Source organism: Drosophila rhopaloa, unplaced genomic scaffold (genome assembly GCF_018152115.1).
Source record: "Drosophila rhopaloa isolate 14029-0021.01 unplaced genomic scaffold, ASM1815211v1 contig_203, whole genome shotgun sequence".
Lineage (NCBI taxonomy): Eukaryota > Metazoa > Arthropoda > Insecta > Diptera > Drosophilidae > Drosophila > Drosophila rhopaloa.
In genome coordinates this window covers 3305126-3325446 of record NW_025335088.1, presented here as the reverse complement: position 1 = coordinate 3325446, position 20321 = coordinate 3305126, and the positions used below count along the sequence as shown (strand labels likewise).

At 35.7% G+C, this 20321-nt stretch overlaps 1 protein-coding gene across 4 annotated transcripts in view; it reads left to right on the top strand.

The window, feature by feature from the left end:
- Positions 1-20321, top strand: part of LOC108041643 (fibulin-1) — a 90143-nt gene that overhangs the window by 21215 nt on the left and 48607 nt on the right. For all 4 annotated transcript variants that reach the window (XM_044460642.1, XM_044460643.1, XM_044460641.1 and 1 more), the window contains exon 7: positions 5655-5942. In XM_044460642.1, coding sequence (XP_044316577.1) covers positions 5655-5942 — 288 coding nt within the window. The remainder of the gene's footprint in view (positions 1-5654; positions 5943-20321) is intronic.

Sequence of the window (20321 nt, the reverse complement as noted above, 5' to 3'; positions counted from 1 at the left end):
GCAGCTTAGCAAAAGAGGCTTGGGAATCAATCGGAACGAGAAATTAGTTACCTTTCCACACCATTACAGTTAGAGTGGGAAATATAAAGAGAAATAGTAGACTGCAGTTGTTCATTTCGCAAAAAGCGATAGGGAGCGCAAGGCGGGACAAAGCCATACTATCATTTATGAAATATGCGATGAAACGGAGTCTACATGGATACTTGGCAGTAAGGCTACAGCTTATATGTGTGGCGATAAAAAGTTGTTTACAGAAAACAAAAATGGCATGTCGGGTAATGGCCAAAGTGAAAGGATTTTATGAGCTAGAAGAAGCACCGATTTTGTACAATCTACTTGAACCCCAAAAGCGAGCAGCGACGAATTTCGGAAGTAACATAATCGTAATGTGCAAATAAAAATAGAAAAAATCTGAAAAAATAAATTCGTTGTTTTCAATCAAATTCAGATGTGTCACCAGATACAGTTATTTCACTATACCGTATGGCCCTTAAGACAAATAGCTCTTAAGTAGTTCGTTCTACACTTTTCAATACATGTTAGAAGCTATGATAGAATCCGCCCAAAATCAGTTTTTCCTGTTTAAGCTGGGAGACTCGACTCCGATTACATTTTTATATAGACAGACTGCGCCTTTTGGATGTGAAGCTTTGATCCTCCTTCACCATCTTACCATCATCCCTTCTTAATTGAAATAAATTCGACGGATACGTCCTTTAGAAGTACCAGTTTTCAGACTACTTCCATTTGGACTCAATTCGTGTTTTTAACTACAATATTACTCATAGTTCTCCAAGCACCAAGTGCCTTGAACACAACTTTATTGCGTTCTTTTCATCTTTTAATGTATACCGTATTAATTGTAAAACAACTATATATATTTTTAAGACTATTTAGATATTAATAGCTCCAAGAAGTTTATTTGCTTAAGCCATTTTTGCAAGGATCGTAATCTCATCATTAGTTTGAATGTATAATTATACAGATCTTATTTATTTAAAATTACTTTTCACAAACTTGTTTATGGCGCCTGCGCGATGACCGCCAACAATTCCAACTACTAGTAATGGTAAGAACTCCATTTTTATACTAGCCATCTGGCCATGTCCGTCTATCCGTCCGCCTATCTTTCTCTCCGTCCGTCTGTCCGTCTATTTAAATAGTAACAGACCCGATTGCACTCCTATATAGTTCCCATATGAACAATCGGAAAGAAAAGAGAAATAAAATTATAGCTTCGTTGTTTCTTAATATATACCCTTATACCGGAGATATCGTCATTTTTTTAAATTTCAGAAGTACCGTTAATTTTTATTAAAATCTGACTTCTATCTAATTATCGTAAAATTGACCTAGCTTCATTGTTTTTAAGCATCAAAATCGAAATAGGCCAATTAGTCTTCTGCTGTGCCTATCAAAGATTCGTGCTAACGAAGTTATAAAACTGTTTCGGGTCGTGGGAGAACCAGTATTTTTATATTTCCTAAAAAGTCTGGACTTTACATTTCTTAAGAATGTCAACTCTTTGTTAAATAAAGATAATTTATTGGAGATTAACGGATAGTACCACGGAACACAGACATTAAAAACAGAGTTTATTGCAGTGTAAAAAACATTAACTGCTCAGATATATTATTGCATAAGTAAAGATCATACTAATTAAAGCCAGAAATAAAATTATTTAGCCTCAGAAAGTCTGCCTTGCGAAAACAATGTATTCGTTTGAATGATTTTTAAGATTTCGAGAATATGGCTACCAAAACCTCGTTTGGACAGTGGTCTTGAAAGATTGTATGACTTTTCGCCTTTATACTATAGCCTAGTACTCAGATCGAAAAAAAACTGTCCGCCAGTCATGAGAGAGAGAGAAAGGCAAACAGCTGGCGATCACTTTTCGTCAACGGTTTTTTTTCACCTCGGTCCTCAGATCGACGAAAAAAATACCAGAAGATTGCATAGCGTTGCCAGTCTGCGGAAATGTCTCTCACTAAACATGGAGGGAAAAACTAAAAAAAACTCGCAAAATTCGATTGCATGAGTTTACATGTGAGGACAAAATAACATTAATACTATCTGGGGTGCCTCTTGTCAGAGCAAAATGTTTCTTAGGTCAAAAATGTACGAAAGTGCAGCTATACAGATTAAATTAAAAAATAATTATCAGTTAATTAAAAAAAAACAACTGTTAAATTTAAATTGTATTGTTTTTTAATTTCTTTGTACAGCGGCAGACTTGTCTTGCCAAGGTAATTGATAATATCTATTAAAGGCTCTTTCCCGCAAATACGATGTTTGAATTTGAACTGCTTGCAACTAGAGTTGGTGATTGTGAAACCACAGCTGAAAAATCGTTCGGATACCGAATCTTTTGTAGCTCATCTTTTTAAAATCAGCATGCTAGCAACATTTAAGTGTTATGTGCTGATCTGCGAGAGTGCTCTGCTGTTCCGGCTGCGAAGTATGCCCCTTTTGCTGGTTATCATTAGCGCCTTTCTTTCGCTTAGGGGACTTCTCTAATAGCTCACAGCTATTAAGCTGCGATTCCACCGCAAAGACGTAAACTATCACTAGCAACGCCGAATCAGCTAATCAGCCCTATTTGGCGCATGAGCAATTTCATCTCGTTCGCAACCTCGGCACAAGCGTTGCAACAGAACTGCAAATTGGGCCTTTTTCAAAGGTCATCAGGTCAGCCCTAATTACCAGGCCGCTTTTTTGCAAAAACAGACCAAATTATTCTTACTCAATTTACCTATTCGGCCCACTGTACCAATTTGAAATTTGTAATCGAGCAGTTATACGTAGTTCAAAGCGGGGAAACTGCACGCTTTCTGTGTTCTACCAACAAAGAGGCATAATAACATGTTGCTACGGAGGCTTGATCTTGGTTATGGTCCGACAAAGTCTCCTCATATTGTTTCCTACGGTGCTTGTGCGATTTATGTAAGCATTTCCTTGAGGCATGCTTCGCAGTGTCGCACGTATTGCTTGATATCACGATGCCTGTCTTGCCAGCAGTAGGTTGCCATTACCCGGGGATTGGTTTTCCGTATTTCTTAGTGACCCCACCTCGCTATGGTTAGCTTCCTCTTACAGTAGCGTACTTTAATATTGTCAGTCTGTAAAGCCTGGGCAATATACCGCACGCTTTAAGGCTTGGGTCTCTTTCCCTTTCTTCATCCCACTTGAACTTGACTCCCTTTTTGACACTTTTTAGATATAGTGTGCTAGTGTTGTACATTCAGCTGCTTATATATTTTAAACACAGTCTTGCTTTTTTTTCTTCTCTACGATTATCACCGGACAGCTGTTTGCGGAGTGCGAGGTCTTGTGCCAAAAGTTCGGCCACTTGCTCATTTATAATGGATTGCATCGCTCGGTTTCGGGTGTAGTATATCTGCATAATAGGACGGTCATGCTTCATAAATAGTTGTGTTTGGCTATGTGGGCAATGCCCTTGATCATCTTTTCCAGTTCTTTTTTAAGCGTCTCCTGGATTTCTTCCTCTGTATATTTCTCTGTCAGTTTTTTTTGTTTTGCTTAATTTGTGCAGTGATTCCTCCGATCGGTGTTGTAGCGTTCATTGCTCGAGGAAATCTACTCCTAGAAGTAGTTCTCCGTGTTAGTGCACAGCATATAAAAGTTCTCCTGGGTTCGATGTCGATGCCTACATTTACTTGTGCAAGCATGTGCCGACCATATTTTACTCCTGTTGCGGGTTGCCTGTCGGTGTCGTGAGCCCTGGGTAGTTTCTCTGTTTGGCGACAACAGTGAATCGTGCGTATTCTATTCTATCCGTATACCCAACAAAATGGTCTTACCATTTTACATGTATTCTTCATTTTGATGTTGCCTGTTATGCCTCTATTTAGTGCTTGTGATGGCTCTTGTGGTCTCCAATGCTTTCAGTTAATTGCGGATTTTTCCAGTAATTTTACTGTGTTTACTGAGGTATTAAGTAATTTTACTGTGTTTGTTGAAGTCTTCAGTAGTTATCAGCGGTTGTTATATTTCTTAGCTGGACCATCTTTGCTCTGGTTGTCGCAAGTCCGCAGCTAGCTTGTCCCTATCGTAAATGCATAGACGAGCTTCTTGTTTGTGAAAGTCAACACGTTCATGGAGCACCACTCAAGGGATTTTCGTGTTGAACATGTTTATGAGGATTAAGATGTCTGTGGGGCCAGAGAGCTGTGAAGGATCCGATCCTCTCACGACATAGGATTTTTGCAATGTCGAAGTCAGGCATGACCGCTTTTGCCTAGGCTAAATCTTCATGCGAGAAATCCTACTTTGAGATTTGGTCTGCCGTTATGAAGCTGATGGCCAGACGTTTTAGTATGACTTAAGCTATCTGCCCTTCCAGAGGACCTGCTTGCTGTGTTGGGGCCTTCTTTTGCCCGTGTACTGACCTCGATGCCGTTTTTAACATTACCGACTGAGTTATTCTGCGCTCCCATTTGTTATCCTAGGCTCCCAGCCAGATTACCTCTGTACACGATTCGAATGACCCCTTAGATCTCTCCCTTTGCTCTCTCCCATTCCGAACGCCAATCCTATTTGCAGCTACCCTTCGGTGCAGGGGACTCGCTATCTGGAACTTAATGCTCGGCGCCCTTTAAGCCATCCAACTAGCTCTTCAGCTGAATTATAACACGTATACATTTTCCTGATTTTAAGCCGAATAGATTTTGGACCTGTCAGTCTGTTCATCCGTACGATCGTCGAATTTTCAAAAACTATAAAAGCTATGATTCTTACGTTTTTGATGTCTGCGCAGAGTAATGCCTTTGGTAAACATGTTATGGTATATAGTGGTATTTATTCGCTTAATATCTAATCCATTAATTATGTCCGAAATTATTGTGAGCAACCAGATGGCATAGTTACGGTTAGCTGTTCGTAAAGAATCGTCACCACCCGAGGCTACAAAAAAGTTAGACAATAAGTAAACGATGGATAGTCGCCTTGCTATTGTTAGCTTTGCCAATTATATGAGGTGTTTTTACCATCGCGCAAAGGCGAAGTCGTTAACGAAGGTCATTAATATATATGTCCCCATGTCAAGCGGTTCTTAGAGCCCTAGACTCCCTCAAGATAACCTCAGCAACAGTCGCTGCGTGTTCCTGGACGTCCCAAGAAGGACATGCATCCTGTAAGCACATTCAGAACATCGAAGGTAAACTTTACAATCACGATAGCAAGGGAACCAAAACTCTGATACAAATTAATAAGAAAAACGTTTCAATTACAATTGGGACCCTACAGTAGACTCATACGTGGCATGAGGAATCCAAACCTACACCGATTCACACAAATGACAAGAGGTTTAGAGAAGACTAACTAACCGACGAGCGTCGGGGAACACCGTACTCTCAAGGATCAATATGTGGTGGCTGAACTCCGTCATCCCCAACTACTTATACCTAATCTAACATGTTAAACTCTTTTTTGGAATACAATATAATTTTTGAATCTGCGAGATAAGTGTGCAAATTATTGTTTTTTTGGCCGCTTGGGAATTGTTTTACAACTTCAAAATCAGCTCAATAAGAATAAAAAATTGTGTCACTGTTATTTAAAGCTTCGGACTTCGAAGTAAGGATTGTGTGTCATTTTTAACTTAACTTTATATTTGATTAAACTTTTCTTTTAAGACGATGATGAGTGCATTCTAAATACACATAACTGTCCCTCAAACTATGATTGCCACAACACGAAGGGATCATTTCGATGCTACAGAAAAACCACAACAAGCTCAACCACTACAACGACTTCAACTACAATTCCACCTGTAACTATAGAATCTGCACCCAGGACAAATAATTCTCGATATCCATTGGCAATACATCAGCATTATACACGTCTCAACTATGCTGCACCTGCGGTATCCCAATTGGACTGTTCTTCTGGATTTTATAGGAATAATCTTGGTGCATGTGTCGGTAACTACACATAATTAAATTAAGATCGCATCAATTCGCTTCTCGCTTATAGTATTTCAGTATTAATTTTGATTTCAACTTTTAAATTAATAATAATAGGAGCGAAAGGGAAGGCACCCATCTCTAATAATAGTTTCATTATGCTTATATCATTAACCATAAGCCAAACACAAAACAGTGAAAATATATTAGGCACTGCTAAACAATAAACCAAATTACTTAAGTTATGTCACAAAATAACTGTTTAGTTGGTACAACAACTTTTTTTGATCTATTGCAATCGTTCCTTCCACAATAAGCGCTCAAATAGCTGTTATAGAAGAAATTGGAAAATTAACTAGAAACCTTTCATAACTCCATTATTTCATCTTGCCGAAGTTAGTTTCCTTTATTTTTGTATGATGCACCATAATCTTTGGCATTATAAAGTTGTGAAGTTATAACTTTCCAGTTTCGAAACAATTCAATTTCAAAAGAAGTGTTTTTAATTCTCTAGTATCGAGCGGCGGTAACCAGTGTACAATATAACTTTCCTCAAATCCGACGTCCAAGACTGCTATTTTGGCGACTGGGGGGATCATAGTTTCTTTTGGTATTCAAATGGAAACTCTGCGAACTTTCCCATCCTTGACTTTTATTACGTCACTAATACGCCCCTTTGGCCACAGGTTCCTCGGTAGTTGATCATCAATGACGGCGACTACATCACCAACGGCGATTGGGAGGCGTTTAGTGAACCATTTGCCGCGCCTAGTTAGTGTTGGTGTATATTCCTTTACCCATCGTTTCCAAAACTTATCAGCAAATGATTGCGTTTGATGCCACTGCAGCCTTGGATCGGTGTTGTGATCTGCTCTTGGTTTGTAGTCGCTCGATGAGCCTAATAGGAAGTGTTTTAGGGTAAGGGCGTCATGGTCTGCTGAATCTAGGGATACAAAGGTTAATGGTCTGGAATTGATGATGGTTTCAGCTTCCATGAGAGCCGTTCAGAGTGTTTCATCATTGAAGGCGCGACTTTACACTTGGCGGCTACTAATACAGTTTCGTTGTCGTCTCCTCGCTTTATACGGAGGTAGGAAACAGCAGCGTGTAGTAGTAGACCGATGATCTATCAAGATAATTTTGGGTGTCGATTTGGCGCTCTCCGAGATGTTGAAGAACTGCGGTAGAGTTGGAAATCCAATTTCTGATAATGAATCCGCCTTCGGAGTGAATATCTTTTACTTCATTGTAGTCCTTGTAGCTGTCTATGAGATCGTCTACGTAGTGAGCTTGTGTTATGGATTCATAAGCACGCGGATAAGAATTCTTGTACATGGTAAGCAATGCAAGGAGCGCAGCAAATTCCAAAAGTAATTGCGCGCATGACAAAAATCCTTGGTGCCTGACAATTTTTGGTAAGCCATAGAAATCGTTGTACATGTCTATCGCTTTCTTGAATAGTTATCTGATGAAACATTTCGGCGATGTCTGCACATACGACCGACTCTCAATGACATTAGAATATCAGTCAATGGGTGCAGATAATCGGGTCCATGCAGCATAAAATCATTAAGCGATTTTCAGTGGCTTTTTGAAGCAGCATCCCATTCTAGCCTTATTTTATTTGGCTTGTTAGGATTTAGGGCAAAGTAAATTGTTAGATACCATACTCGATCTTGCTTGTGAGCTACATCTTCGGGTAGGAGCTCGACTGCGTAGCCTTTTACTATGAGATTGTCGTTTTGTCGTTGTATTTGATCGAACAGGTCAGGATCCTTGTTAGTTTTGGCTCGTAGGCAATTGAGGCGTTTTAATGCAGTAGAATAGCTTTCTGGCAAAGGTTACCTCCTTATCGCGCCAAAGCAAGCCAACTTCATAATGGCCGTTAATTTTTTTACAAGTTTCTTCCAGACTACCTATAGCCTTTTTATCGTTTTCAGAGTGGAGCTCCCGCGGTGCGATACGGTCTACATTAAAGCTTTCCTTCACAGCTTTTTCGATTTCTGGCCAGTTACAGTCACAGTGATGCAAGGAGCCGTGACGGTTTGAATTGCTTGATCCTTGAATGCTCTATCCCAGTAAGCTCTTTGAGGCTTTAGGAGCGTTGTGTCTTCCCTTACGAATCTTCCGAGGTACTGCCAAAGTCCAGTTGTTGGCGCCAATTAACAGCATTGGTTGTGCGTTAAAGTATGACTGGCAAGTGTGAATATTGGTTACATAGTTTGTTGACATCGACGCTTTGCTTTGGTAAAACCAGGTTTTTAACTGAGCGTACGTTGTTTAGCCACATCCTTTTTTGACTTCCCGCTTCTGATATTTGAATGTGAGCTTTGGTACATGTTTCCTCCATGCGAGTGGTTTCGCTAGTCCATTATAGGCATAGTGGTTCCAGTGTTAAGGAAACTTTAAGGACCCGCAAAATATTTTCGTCAACTAGCGTGACAGATGAGCCTTCATCCAGAAAGGCAAAGGTGTTGAAAGTTACTCCGCTTCCATATAGAGTGACTGGCACGATTCGGCAGTATTGTTCTTCACGGTCGCTATCATTATGGTGGACACTGACGAGTACTGCCTTCGGTGCATCTCTGTGCAGAAGTGGGTGGTGCTCGAACTGACAATTGTCGACGCCACAGTCACGTCTTGAAAAGCATTTGCAGCTCTAGCCCGCTTAAGCCTCATTAATTATGCGCTGCCGTTCTTCAGTAGTAATTAAATTAAGTAATTAAATTTCTGACACTGGGCAGCTTGATGTTTAGCTGATTTTCACATCGCACATGTGAGGCTTGAAGCTGCTTTTTGATCTGATTTAGAATCATCATCGTTGTCCATTCCTTAGTGAGCTTGTGCTGGTCCTTAAACTTGGTACGGCTATAACGGTTGATGCTGCCTCTGCTAATTTATACACCCAGTCGCTGAATGACTTAACAACTGGTATGTCGTTACAGCGGGGGTGTAAGGCCCAGTTGAGCTTCTGTTGCGCGGGCAGCTTATCAACAAGCTCGCGCAGGAGCGTTGGGCTGTCAAGATGAGAGGTCAGATTGCAGGCCTCCATAGTTGCGCATGCCTTAGCGTAATCGATGAGAGATTTCAATCTGTCTTTGTGTACGTTGACCTTCCTGATTTTGTTGATCAAACAATCAAGGATATGTTCTGGGCGTCTAATAAAAGGTTTTCAGGGTGTTGATAACTTCTCGAACTAGCGCTGGAAGTAGTAACTTATCACGCACCAATTCAAAGGCTTTTCCTTTGAAGCACTTCTGGAGTCGAAGCATGTTTTCAGCGTTTGAGAAGCCGACTACGGCGCAGCTATTTTCGTACATGCTGATGAAAATTGGCCAGTCCTCTGCGTTGCTATTGAAGGTAGGCAGATCCGGAGATAGCACCTGTCTTGCGGCTAGCTGGGATGCAGTTGGTCCAATTAATATTGATGGAAGTAACATAGCGGTTGCTCCCTGTGTTTGGGACAGCAATATTTTTGTATTTTTGATCGACTTACTTCATTTCAGCTTCGCGTGTTTCTTCCAGCATTGCCAACGTCAAGTTATTTGGACATGGTGTGATTGTATTGGTGGGATTCGAGTTCAGGCTTGCACTGGTTTGCAATTTCGAGATATCCAAATTGACTTAATTGATTTGTAAATCAAATGGATTGTCCTTTTCCAGTTGATGTTGCAGTCCGCTTGTTGAAGCCGCATCTGTTTCAGCGACTTTGCACAAGGCGCAAGTCCAATCCAGCTGCGAAATAGTACTGTTCACTCCAGCACAGACAAAGTGGTACCACTCTTTGCAATTATCGCATTGTACCCAATTTTGGATACCATCAGAGGCACGGGTCTTTTTGCAAATCCCACAGACTGTGGTATCCGTTTCCAGGGTCATTTTGTTGGTTCACTCAAAGTTTGGATGGTTTAGATTAAGCTCTATTCGGCTTGATGTATTACAGCGTGGCTACTTACACATGCAAATTAAATTTTGTGTTGTTCGATGAATTAAAAAAATACAATTTTTTTTATTATATTTATTTGGTGATAAACCTTTTATTCTTAAACACTTTTAATACAAGACACTTTTTACTTTCTAATGTTTTATACAACCGATCGCGGTCACGATGAAAATAGGACTGCTGCTTTATTTCTAAATCTAATCCAATGAACCTCGGCCAGGAGCTTTTCTTTTTGAACTTTAGAACTTCAATTTATGTTTAGATTAAAAGCTTAGGATGAAACTGTTGCATCTCATTGTGAAATTCAATTATGCTGACCGATGCAATTTGGTGGGAACTTGAAACGCAAAAGGGCGCAATTGATTGGGATTCAAACGGAAGCTGATGTTTACTTTAATTTTAATTTGCGCTCAAGATGAAACTGTCGCATTTCATTGTGAAATTCAATTAGCAATTGATTGGGCTTCGAACAGAAGCTGATGTTTACTTTAATTTTGATTTGTTTAACTTAGTTGGGGAACCAAGATCGGACCTCAAAGCCAAAGGCAAAGACAAAGGCAAATGCAGAGTTTGAAAATATTGTTTATAAAAGCCATAAGTGGCCTGGTTTCACGGGTTGGATAACTCTCCCCCTTCTAAAATGGATCGTCCCGATTCAATATGAAATTCATTTAATTGCTCTCTTAATTCTGTTATAAAATTTTCTTGGTTAATAGATTTTTCTGGTTCTGGCCGTTGTTTTTTGGTTACAAATAATATAGCATTTTTGTATTTTATAATAAGTAAAAAAATCAAATATATAATGATTAAAATTAATAATATAAAGGTAAGTGATATTTTAGTATTATTAATTTTAATAAATGGATTTAAAATGTTTATATTATCTAAAGAAAGTTCCGAGTTATTTGATAGTATATAATCGGATATTTCATAATTTTTGAAGTGATTCGTAGTTATGTAATCAAGAATTTTGTTTTCCAAATTGGTATATGAGATATTATTAATATTGGTTGTGTCATTAAATGTTATTAAAAATGAACCGTTTAAATGGGAGTTGTTAACAATATTGTTACCAGTTATAAGAATGGCACCATCTTGTATGATGTCAATTTTTTTATTTTTTTCTCTTATTTTTTTACAAGTCGATTTCTCTCCATTTAATAATCGGGTGAAACAACTTTTTCCTTAATTAAAGTGCAATAATTATTAAAAAGTTCGTTTTTAAAGTTAGACATTTCATAAAACATATTTGCGCATTTTGCGACTTCATTGCTTAATACTAGTTTCCCATCTTTTTGAGATATCGCTCTAGCGTGATAAATTTCGCATCTATTTTTAATTATTGGGTATTTTATATAAATGATTAAAAGTTCTTTATGGAGTGCGATTTTAAATACAGAGATGTCCATTAAATCAGCGATAATTACTGGTTTTTGTTCATGTTTTAATATTTCCATGATGTCATCATTGTTCAAAATTTTGGTATTAAAAACATCAATTTTTGCTAGTGTAATTGTGTCAATTAAATTTTGCAGATCAAATGTTAGTAATCGTAAACGATGTTTTCGCAGTGGTAAATCTTGATCAATAAAAACATTTTTAAAATCATCAGAAAGAGATTCAATTTCTTTGAACAATTTGGAATTGATAATAGATTGCTTATTATTATTTTCAATTAATTCATTGATTTTATTCTGAACTTTAATAAAATCATCATGATCCGGGGTTCCAGCTAACCATTTCCATACAGTGCCTAACTCGTTTATACCTCTTTTTGATCTAGTTGATATTAATTGTGATAAAATTAATTCGATTACTTCTATGTCATATTTAATTTCCCATTGTGACCTTTTATTAGAATCCCTTTTTATATTATCTGATTCCAATTTTATTATTTCTTTATAAAAACTTAAGTTAGTTACGTGGAATAAATCTGCGTATGAATCGTACGTCAATACGTCTTTATTGTCCTTGAATAAAAGATACTCGTGACTTGTATAGTCAATTATTTCTGATTTTGTTAATAAAATAAGGTGTAATATGAGCACCTGATAAAACATTTTCTGCAAAAGGTAAAAAAAAGTAATATATAAATATTTAGAATTTTATATTATCTTTGTGAATAATCCTATTTCTATTGTTGATTATTATTTTGTTAGGTAAATTTTCTTTAACTACTTGTTTTTTATATCTAGTTTTAAGTTTATTTCTTTCCCCGTGTTTCTTCTCATAAACTACCTGTCCTACATGATAATCTTTGTTTTTTCTGTTTTCATTATGTATTTCTAACATTTTTTCTTGTGTATTTTTTAAAATTTTAGGAATGTTATCGTGCTCTATTTTATTATATAGTACGTCAAAAGGTTTTTGGTTCGTTGTTGAATGAATGCTCTGATTATATTCTTGAGCGGCTCTTATTACTATTTCGGAATAGTCTGTTAAATTAAATTCTTCTTTTATGCATCGAGCTAATTCTGTTAATGTAGAATGTGCCCTTTCAACTTGTCCGTTTGAGGTACTGTGCCTCGGGTCTGCGTAATGTAAAGTTAAACCGCACCTTTGTGCAAAAGATTTAAATTGGGCCGAGGTAAAGCTCGGTTCATTATCGGTCATTATTATTTTGGCTTGCGGAAATTGTTGAAGAAGTTCCATTACTTTATTTTCGATATTTAATTTATTTTGGATTTCTTTTACTACTAGAAATTTTGAGTAAGCGTCAATACAAGTTATGAAAGTAAGACTTTGCGCGTAATATATATCAATGTGTAAATTTTCGCCTTCTTTACTTGGGATTGGGGCTTCTCCAATTGGAATTTTAATTGGATGTCTGTTATATTTGTTTTCGTTGCAAATTTTACAATTTTTTATATATTCTTTTAATTTTGTAAGTAAGTTTGGCCAATAATACAATCTACTGATTTGTTTATAATTTTCGTCTAGTCCCCTGTGCGCTCTACAATGTGTTTCTTCGATTATAAGTGCTCTGTCTTCAGAATTTTCTACATCTTGGACAAATATTCTTGTATACAAAAATTTATTCATAAAATTATCTTTAAGTGGTTTTTGAATTCTATAAAAGTCCTCTAAAGTACAATGAATACCGACTGTTAAATTAGGAGGAATATATTCCCTTAAGATTGATATCAAATTTTCGGGAGTGTCAAATTCTATTATATGTCTGGTATTTTCGAATATATTAACCGACTCATGTATTGTATACCTCCCCGTTGCTAATAGCAATTGTTGCTTAAACTGGTTTAAGGGTTTACGGGTTTCTTGTATAACATTCTCAAAACTACTCTCTGCTGAATGCTGAGTGTTTTGATCTGAGACCGATTCGTTACTGTCAGTTAAGTTGTTGATTTGAATCCTTGATAAGGCGTCTGCAACTACATTAGTTTTACCTGGCTTATAAATGACTTTTGGAGTGAAACTTTCTATGAAGGAATACCAGCGTTTCATTTCGATATTAGGATTTTTATCAGAAATTGCGAAAGATAATGGTTGATGATCGGTTTGAATTTCAATTCCAATCACTCCGTATAAGTAATTTCTTAATTTTTTAAGGGCCCATACTATGGCTAAAAGTTCTTTCTTATTTGTTGCATAAACTTGTTCTGTTTTAGTCAAGGTTTTTGAAATAAATGTAATTGGTTTACCTTCTTGGGATAATACTGCACCAATTGCTACGTCCGAAGCGTCGGTGGTCAGGGTAAATTTTTTATTATAGTCCGGTTGAACTAGTTCTACTTGAGCAATTAGATTTTCTTTCAGCTCGTTGAAAGCTTTAATAGCTGGATCATCCAGCTGAATTAACATTTTTGTTGACATTCTTTTTGAAATTTTGCCATTATGACCTCCAAGATATTTGGTTAGAGGTTTCGCTATGAAGGCGTAATTTAAAACAAATTTTCTATAATAGCCCGTAAGGCCTAGGAAACTTCTTAGTTCCCCAATATTTTTTGGAAGCGGATAATTCTTGGTGCATTTGTTAGTCCGAATGGCATTCTTAAAAATTCGTATTTTCCATTATTTATTGAAAATGATGTTTTTTCGACATCAGATTCTTTCATTAATATCTGATGAAAACCTGATTCTAAATCTATTGTTGAAAAATATCTTGCTTTTCCCAAATTGGATAGAATTACTGATGGGTCTTGCATTGGGTACCTGTCAGGTATGGTACTTTCATTTAATTTTTTATAATCAATAACGAGTCTTAATTTACGGCTTCCGTCTTGATTTTCTCCTTTCTTTGGGACTACCAGAACTGGTGAATTGTAAGGGCTTCGGCTAGGCCTTATAATTTCTTCTGATAACATTCTACTGATTTCACTATTCACGAAGTCCGTGACAGATAAAGCATACGGATATTGTTTCCCATATATTGGCCTGTCATGAATAAGATTTATTTCCCCTTTTATGTCTGTTCTAAAAGGAATTTGCATATTAATCTTTGAATGCTCTTTTTCAATATAGTGAACTATTTTTTCCTTTAATTCGTCTAATTGATTAGTACCTAAATTATTTATCTGTTGTTTGTCGGATAACTCAACGACGGCGGGCTTGAAATTTTTACATTTCAAACGATTTTTATTTATTTGATTTTTGACGGTATTTACTTCGTCGGTACTCTCAGGATTTTTAATTCCCAAGATATTTTTATTTTTATTGACGGATATTTCTACGTCGGCGTTCTCAGGATTTTTGATTCCCAAGATATTTTTATTTTTATTGACGGATATTTCTACGTCGGCGTTCTCAGGATTTTTATTTCCCAAGATATTTTTATTTTTATTGACGGATATTTCTACGTCGGCGTTCTCAGGATTTTTGATTCCCAAGATATTTTTATTTTTATTGACGGATATTTCTACGTCGGCGTTCTCAGGATTTTTGATTCCCAAGATATTTTTATTTTTATTGACGGATATTTCTACGTCGGCGTTCTCAGGATTTTCGAATCCCAAGCTTTTCTCACTATTTTCCACAAATAATGAATCTGTTTTTTCGCTACTTTTATCATCGAAATATTTTTTTATAATAAATTCTTTTAACGGAAGAATATTATTTACTTCAATTAAACTTATTTCATTTTTTTCCTCATTATCATAATATTTTAACTTTTCTATTTTCCCTTTATATTCCAAGACTCCCTTTTCTATATTTATTATAGCTCCAATTTTTCTTAATAAATTGAATCCAATTAGAAGGTCAGATTCTAATCCTTCGATTTCATAAAATAAATGTCTTGTTTCAAATATATTTATAATATGATAATATTTTATAATTGAATACCCATGAACTGTAGTTACCTTTTTGTATATTGATAACTCATTTTTATTTTCAAAAATTCCCTTTTTTATATAACATGCAGTGGCTCCTGTATCTATTAAAATCTTCAACTGCTTTTTTGTTTTCCTGTCTATCCTATTTAAATAAGGCATTCCCCTGTAGGGGTCTGGTCTAAAAAATGATCTTCATTAATATTATTTAATCTGGTTATTTTATTAGCTGGTTGATTTACTGTTCCATTTGGTTCCCTTTTTTGAGCTTGAATTTGCTCTCTATTTTGATTTGTGTGATAATAATTAGAACGATTATTATTTTGATAATAATTATTATTATATCTTCCTTGATTATTATTTGCCTGCCAATTATTATTTCTTCCTTGATTATTATTTCCCTGCCAATTATTATTCGGCTGCCGATTATTATAAGGTTTATTCTGGAGTTGAATCGATGGATCAACATCCATTGGCTCGACGGCTTGTTGCTTTTGATTGTTATTTTGATTATTGTTTTGCCAAAAATTTCCCCTTTGTGGCCAATTATAATTTTGGTTATTACTAAAATTATTTCCCATTTTATTAGAATTATTATTTTGTCGTATTTGATTAAATCGTAAGTTGTTTCCCTGATATTTATTTTCATTTTTAAATCCATTAAACCTATTTGCAAATTGAGCACGGAAATTATTTGATTCTAATTCTTGGACCTTTGCCAAAGCATTGGGCAAATCTGGTGGATTTAATGAGAAAAGTGTTTCTGAGATAGATCCATTTAGTCCGGATATAAATATTCGTAGAGCATTGCTCCTTATTATTTTGTTTGTTTCCTTGGTAACTACGCTCTCCTTTCCGTATGTCATTATGGTTTTGTTTATTAATAAAGTCATTTTTTTATTGACTTCATTATAAAATTCTGTAACTGTCATTCGTCCCTGCCTGAGGATACTTAGTTCTGACTCGAGTATATGTATTGGTCGTTTATCGTTATATATAAAGTCCAATCTAGATAAGATTGCTTGAAAATTTAAAACGGTGCCATGATTGGTAAGAGCATCATGGGCAGCTCCCATAATTTTATTTCGTAAAATTGTTAAGGCAATAAAATATTGTTCGCTTTGAATTTTATAAAGACTCATTACAGTTTCTGCAGCTTCCCTCCATCCTACATATTGTGTTGGTTCCCCAGTGAATTTTGGTAAAGATTTTACCACTTCAAGTGTGGTATCGCATTTTATAGTTGGGTCAATTGCTTGAATTTTATAATCTTCCACAGTGTTTGCATCTGTGGCTAACCTTCCTTCTAAACCTTCTATTTTCCTGGTCACTTCATTCAACTGAACATTTATTAATCTATTTATTTATTCCACTGTTAAGCCTCCCGCTGTGGCTATACTACCTGCAGAAAAATTTGGTGCTGAACCTCCGGTTGCCATTTTTAAATTTAATTCACCAAAGCTATTTATTAAATCTTCCAGATTGTTTCTTTATTAATTATTAAATCTAGGTTCGCGATTTAACTTACTATTTTTATCAATGTTTAATTTTTTTTTTTTTAAATATTTTTTCTCAATTCCCTAATTTTAAATTATAATCTTTTTAAAATAAATAATTTTTTGTTATTATTGAAAATTAATTCCTCACGAAACTGTCCCGATGGGGTCTTCCTTCTATGATGTTGAGGGTATCTTCCTTCTTGGATTCAGCGAAGATTAATGGCGTGAGAATGGCCTTCCTTCCTTCTTTAATTTTATTGTTTCAGCGTGTTGTTTTTTTGTTGTTGAAAGTTCTTGTTTGATAAAACAGTTTTTTTTTTTTTTTAATGCGTTTTCGGTTTTTTATTGTTTTTTTTTTTTTTTTTAATTTGTATTTGTATTTGTGTGTTCTTGTATTGTTTTGTTTAAAATTTTGGTCCACCTTTATTTTAAATTCACCTTTAAATGGATTATTTCATTTATTAATTTCCATTTAATTTTTTTTTAACGATCACTGCCACTTGGTTGTGCCGTTTGGTGGATGTTTTAATTTTTCCACTAAAAATGAAGAGTTGTTGGCCGCGCGAGCTCCGTTTATATTTAACTTATATTTCATTAAATAATTTTTTGGAACTTTTTTAGACGCGGCCCCACGTTGGGCGCCAATTAAATTTTGTGTTGTTCGATGAATTAAAAAAATACAATTTTTTTTATTATATTTATTTGGTGATAAACCTTTTATTCTTAAACACTTTTAATACAAGACACTTTTTACTTTCTAATGTTTTATACAACCGATCGCGGTCACGATGAAAATAGGACTGCTGCTTTATTTCTAAATCTAATCCAATGAACCTCGGCCAGGAGCTTTTCTTTTTGAACTTTAGAACTTCAATTTATGTTTAGATTAAAAGCTTAGGATGAAACTGTTGCATCTCATTGTGAAATTCAATTATGCTGACCGATGCAATTTGGTGGGAACTTGAAACGCAAAAGGGCGCAATTGATTGGGATTCAAACGGAAGCTGATGTTTACTTTAATTTTAATTTGCGCTCAAGATGAAACTGTCGCATTTCATTGTGAAATTCAATTAGCAATTGATTGGGCTTCGAACAGAAGCTGATGTTTACTTTAATTTTGATTTGTTTAACTTAGTTGGGGAACCAAGATCGGACCTCAAAGCCAAAGGCAAAGACAAAGGCAAATGCAGAGTTTGAAAATATTGTTTATAAAAGCCATAAGTGGCCTGGTTTCACGGGTTGGATAACTTGCACGGGTTTTACACTTTTGTGTATAAATAGGTAAATATTATAATAATTAATTATATTAATACCGAATTAATTAATTAATTAATTAATTAATACCGAATATGAAGTGCGTAGTTAAAGTTTTTTAAAGAAATGTTGAGGCACCGATGTTAATAATGGACGAAAGTAGTTTTAGGTAGACAAATTTATGTAGCGGTCTTTATTGAAATCAAATTTCAAATTCTAATAGAGAGCTTTAAAAAACTTTGTGTTGCTTCTTCGCTGGTTTTTTCTCAAGTCGCGTCTTTTACGTAGCGTTACCACATCATACTCTTGGTGCTGCCATATTCGCATAAGTGGCCAATTCGATTTGGCGGCAGGCCTGACAATTTATATTACGGAGGTAACAAAAAGCTATTGCCAAATATTGTTTAAGTGGTAACAAATCTAGTTCATTAAATCTAAATATGTGTGTTTTTTTTTATTAAAATTTCATATTTCATTTTATTATTAACGTCAAAAATGGCAGACAGCCAAGCTCAATTCAATGATATGATCTGGGTCTGCGCTCGCTGCTCCCACAGCTTGAGCTCTATCTGCACAAGCTCGGCTTTATGGTCCACCTTTTCGCGCTTTGCAGGGGCTTCCACAGGTCCACATCTAAGACCTTCACAAAGTATTCCCTAGTACCTGCAATAAATATATTTTATTAGTTAATTGTAAGCCACAAATATAAGTCTGGGGTCATACTCTCGTTCTCCAAGGGGTTCTGCTCCCTGTTGTGAGTACGTTATGCGCCTAGGAAAGAGTGGATCAACTCTTAATGCTGCCACACGGAATACAAGTATAAACAGGCTTTATTGATTTGGCGCCATTCATTTTTTAAAGTTTCCCGTCATTATTATTTACGTTTTCGTAGTGAATGTTGCAATTTTACTAACTATCACATACAAAAAAAACAATCAAATTTGAATGGGTGGATCCCTGTGGGAAGACGGCTTAGGTTTTCTTCAAATAATATATAAGTTCTTTTAGCTCCTAATAATCTTATAATTATGTATGTACAGGGGTGGTATTTGCACAAATTACACGTACTTACTCATAAGAAATGTGCAAATACTTTTGACCACCCCTCTATACTCACATGGTCCTTGAATGCAACTCTGAATATGAGAGCGGAGGCTGAGAAGGAATCGAGATTCAGTTGTCGTTTTGCAAACAAGAAGTGTGCATGTGTTATATTATTCCAAAAAAATTTTAAAAATCATTTCTTTTTTTGTTTTTTTTCGATACATTGTAACAATCGAACATTTTACTTTAAAAATATTGAAAATATCATGGATCCCGGTCATGATTTGTGATATCAGCAACTAACGAATTTCTGCTAAGTCGAAGAAACTCTCTTATTGTATAAGTTTTTATATGATCGGACAGACATTCCTTGATTTTCTAGAGAATTTTAAATTTTATGTGTATCGGTTTTTTATTATAATAATCTGGGTTAGATTGGGTTAGTTTTCAAATCCTTTCTTTTCTTATGAATTCTCCCCATCTCCTGCTCTAATTGTGTTGGTTCCTTGTTAATTCTTTGGGACTCTCAAGTCTATTACTACATTTTTTCTGCACTCCGAATTTCTATTTGTTTTGTTTTAAGCCACCTGTGAGTTCCTACGCAGCGCAAGTTTGTTTCAAAAAGGTGCCACGCCCCCTTTAACGCCCACAATCGCTTATATACGATTTTAAAAATTTAAATATTTCGGAAAAGTAAAAATGCAGTTTTATTGTGTTTATCAATACCTATCGAAATGTAGAAAAAATTTTTCAAATCGGACCATTCGTTAAAAAGTTATGCGTGATCAAAGTTTCTATCTCCATCTCCCTCGCACTCCCTTTACCTGAGTAACGGGTATCTGATAGTCGGGGCACCCGACTATAGCGTTCTCTCTTGTTTTTGAAGAACCTCATGCGCCAGTCGTAAAAATACTGTTTCGGGAAAAACGCGTTTAAAGTTTTAAGAAGCTCTCGCCGTCGCCTGACGCTTCCACCATAAATCTGCTATGTCTTCAAAAAGTTTTTGAAATATTCACTTGAAATTTTAACGGAACATTCTTGAGTAGTTATAGATTCGAATTAAATAAAAAAAAAACGATTTTTAGAAACGGGGGGTCCCTTTAAAGTTGTAGAAACTTTAAAAAGGATTTAAGTAACCCAGGTGGTTTCAACAAGAAAATTAACAATTCGGAGCGCAAAACAATAACACGACCATTCACTGTGAAGGGCGAAAGCTTTATAGGTTATATATTTTCATTATATTGCAATTTCTCCTATAGTTTTCCTTACAATTTCCCTAATATGTAATATCGAATCAATTATATGATGAAATAGAATATCACCCAAAAATTGCAAAATATAAGAAAAAAAATTCCCTCAAAATCAGAATTTC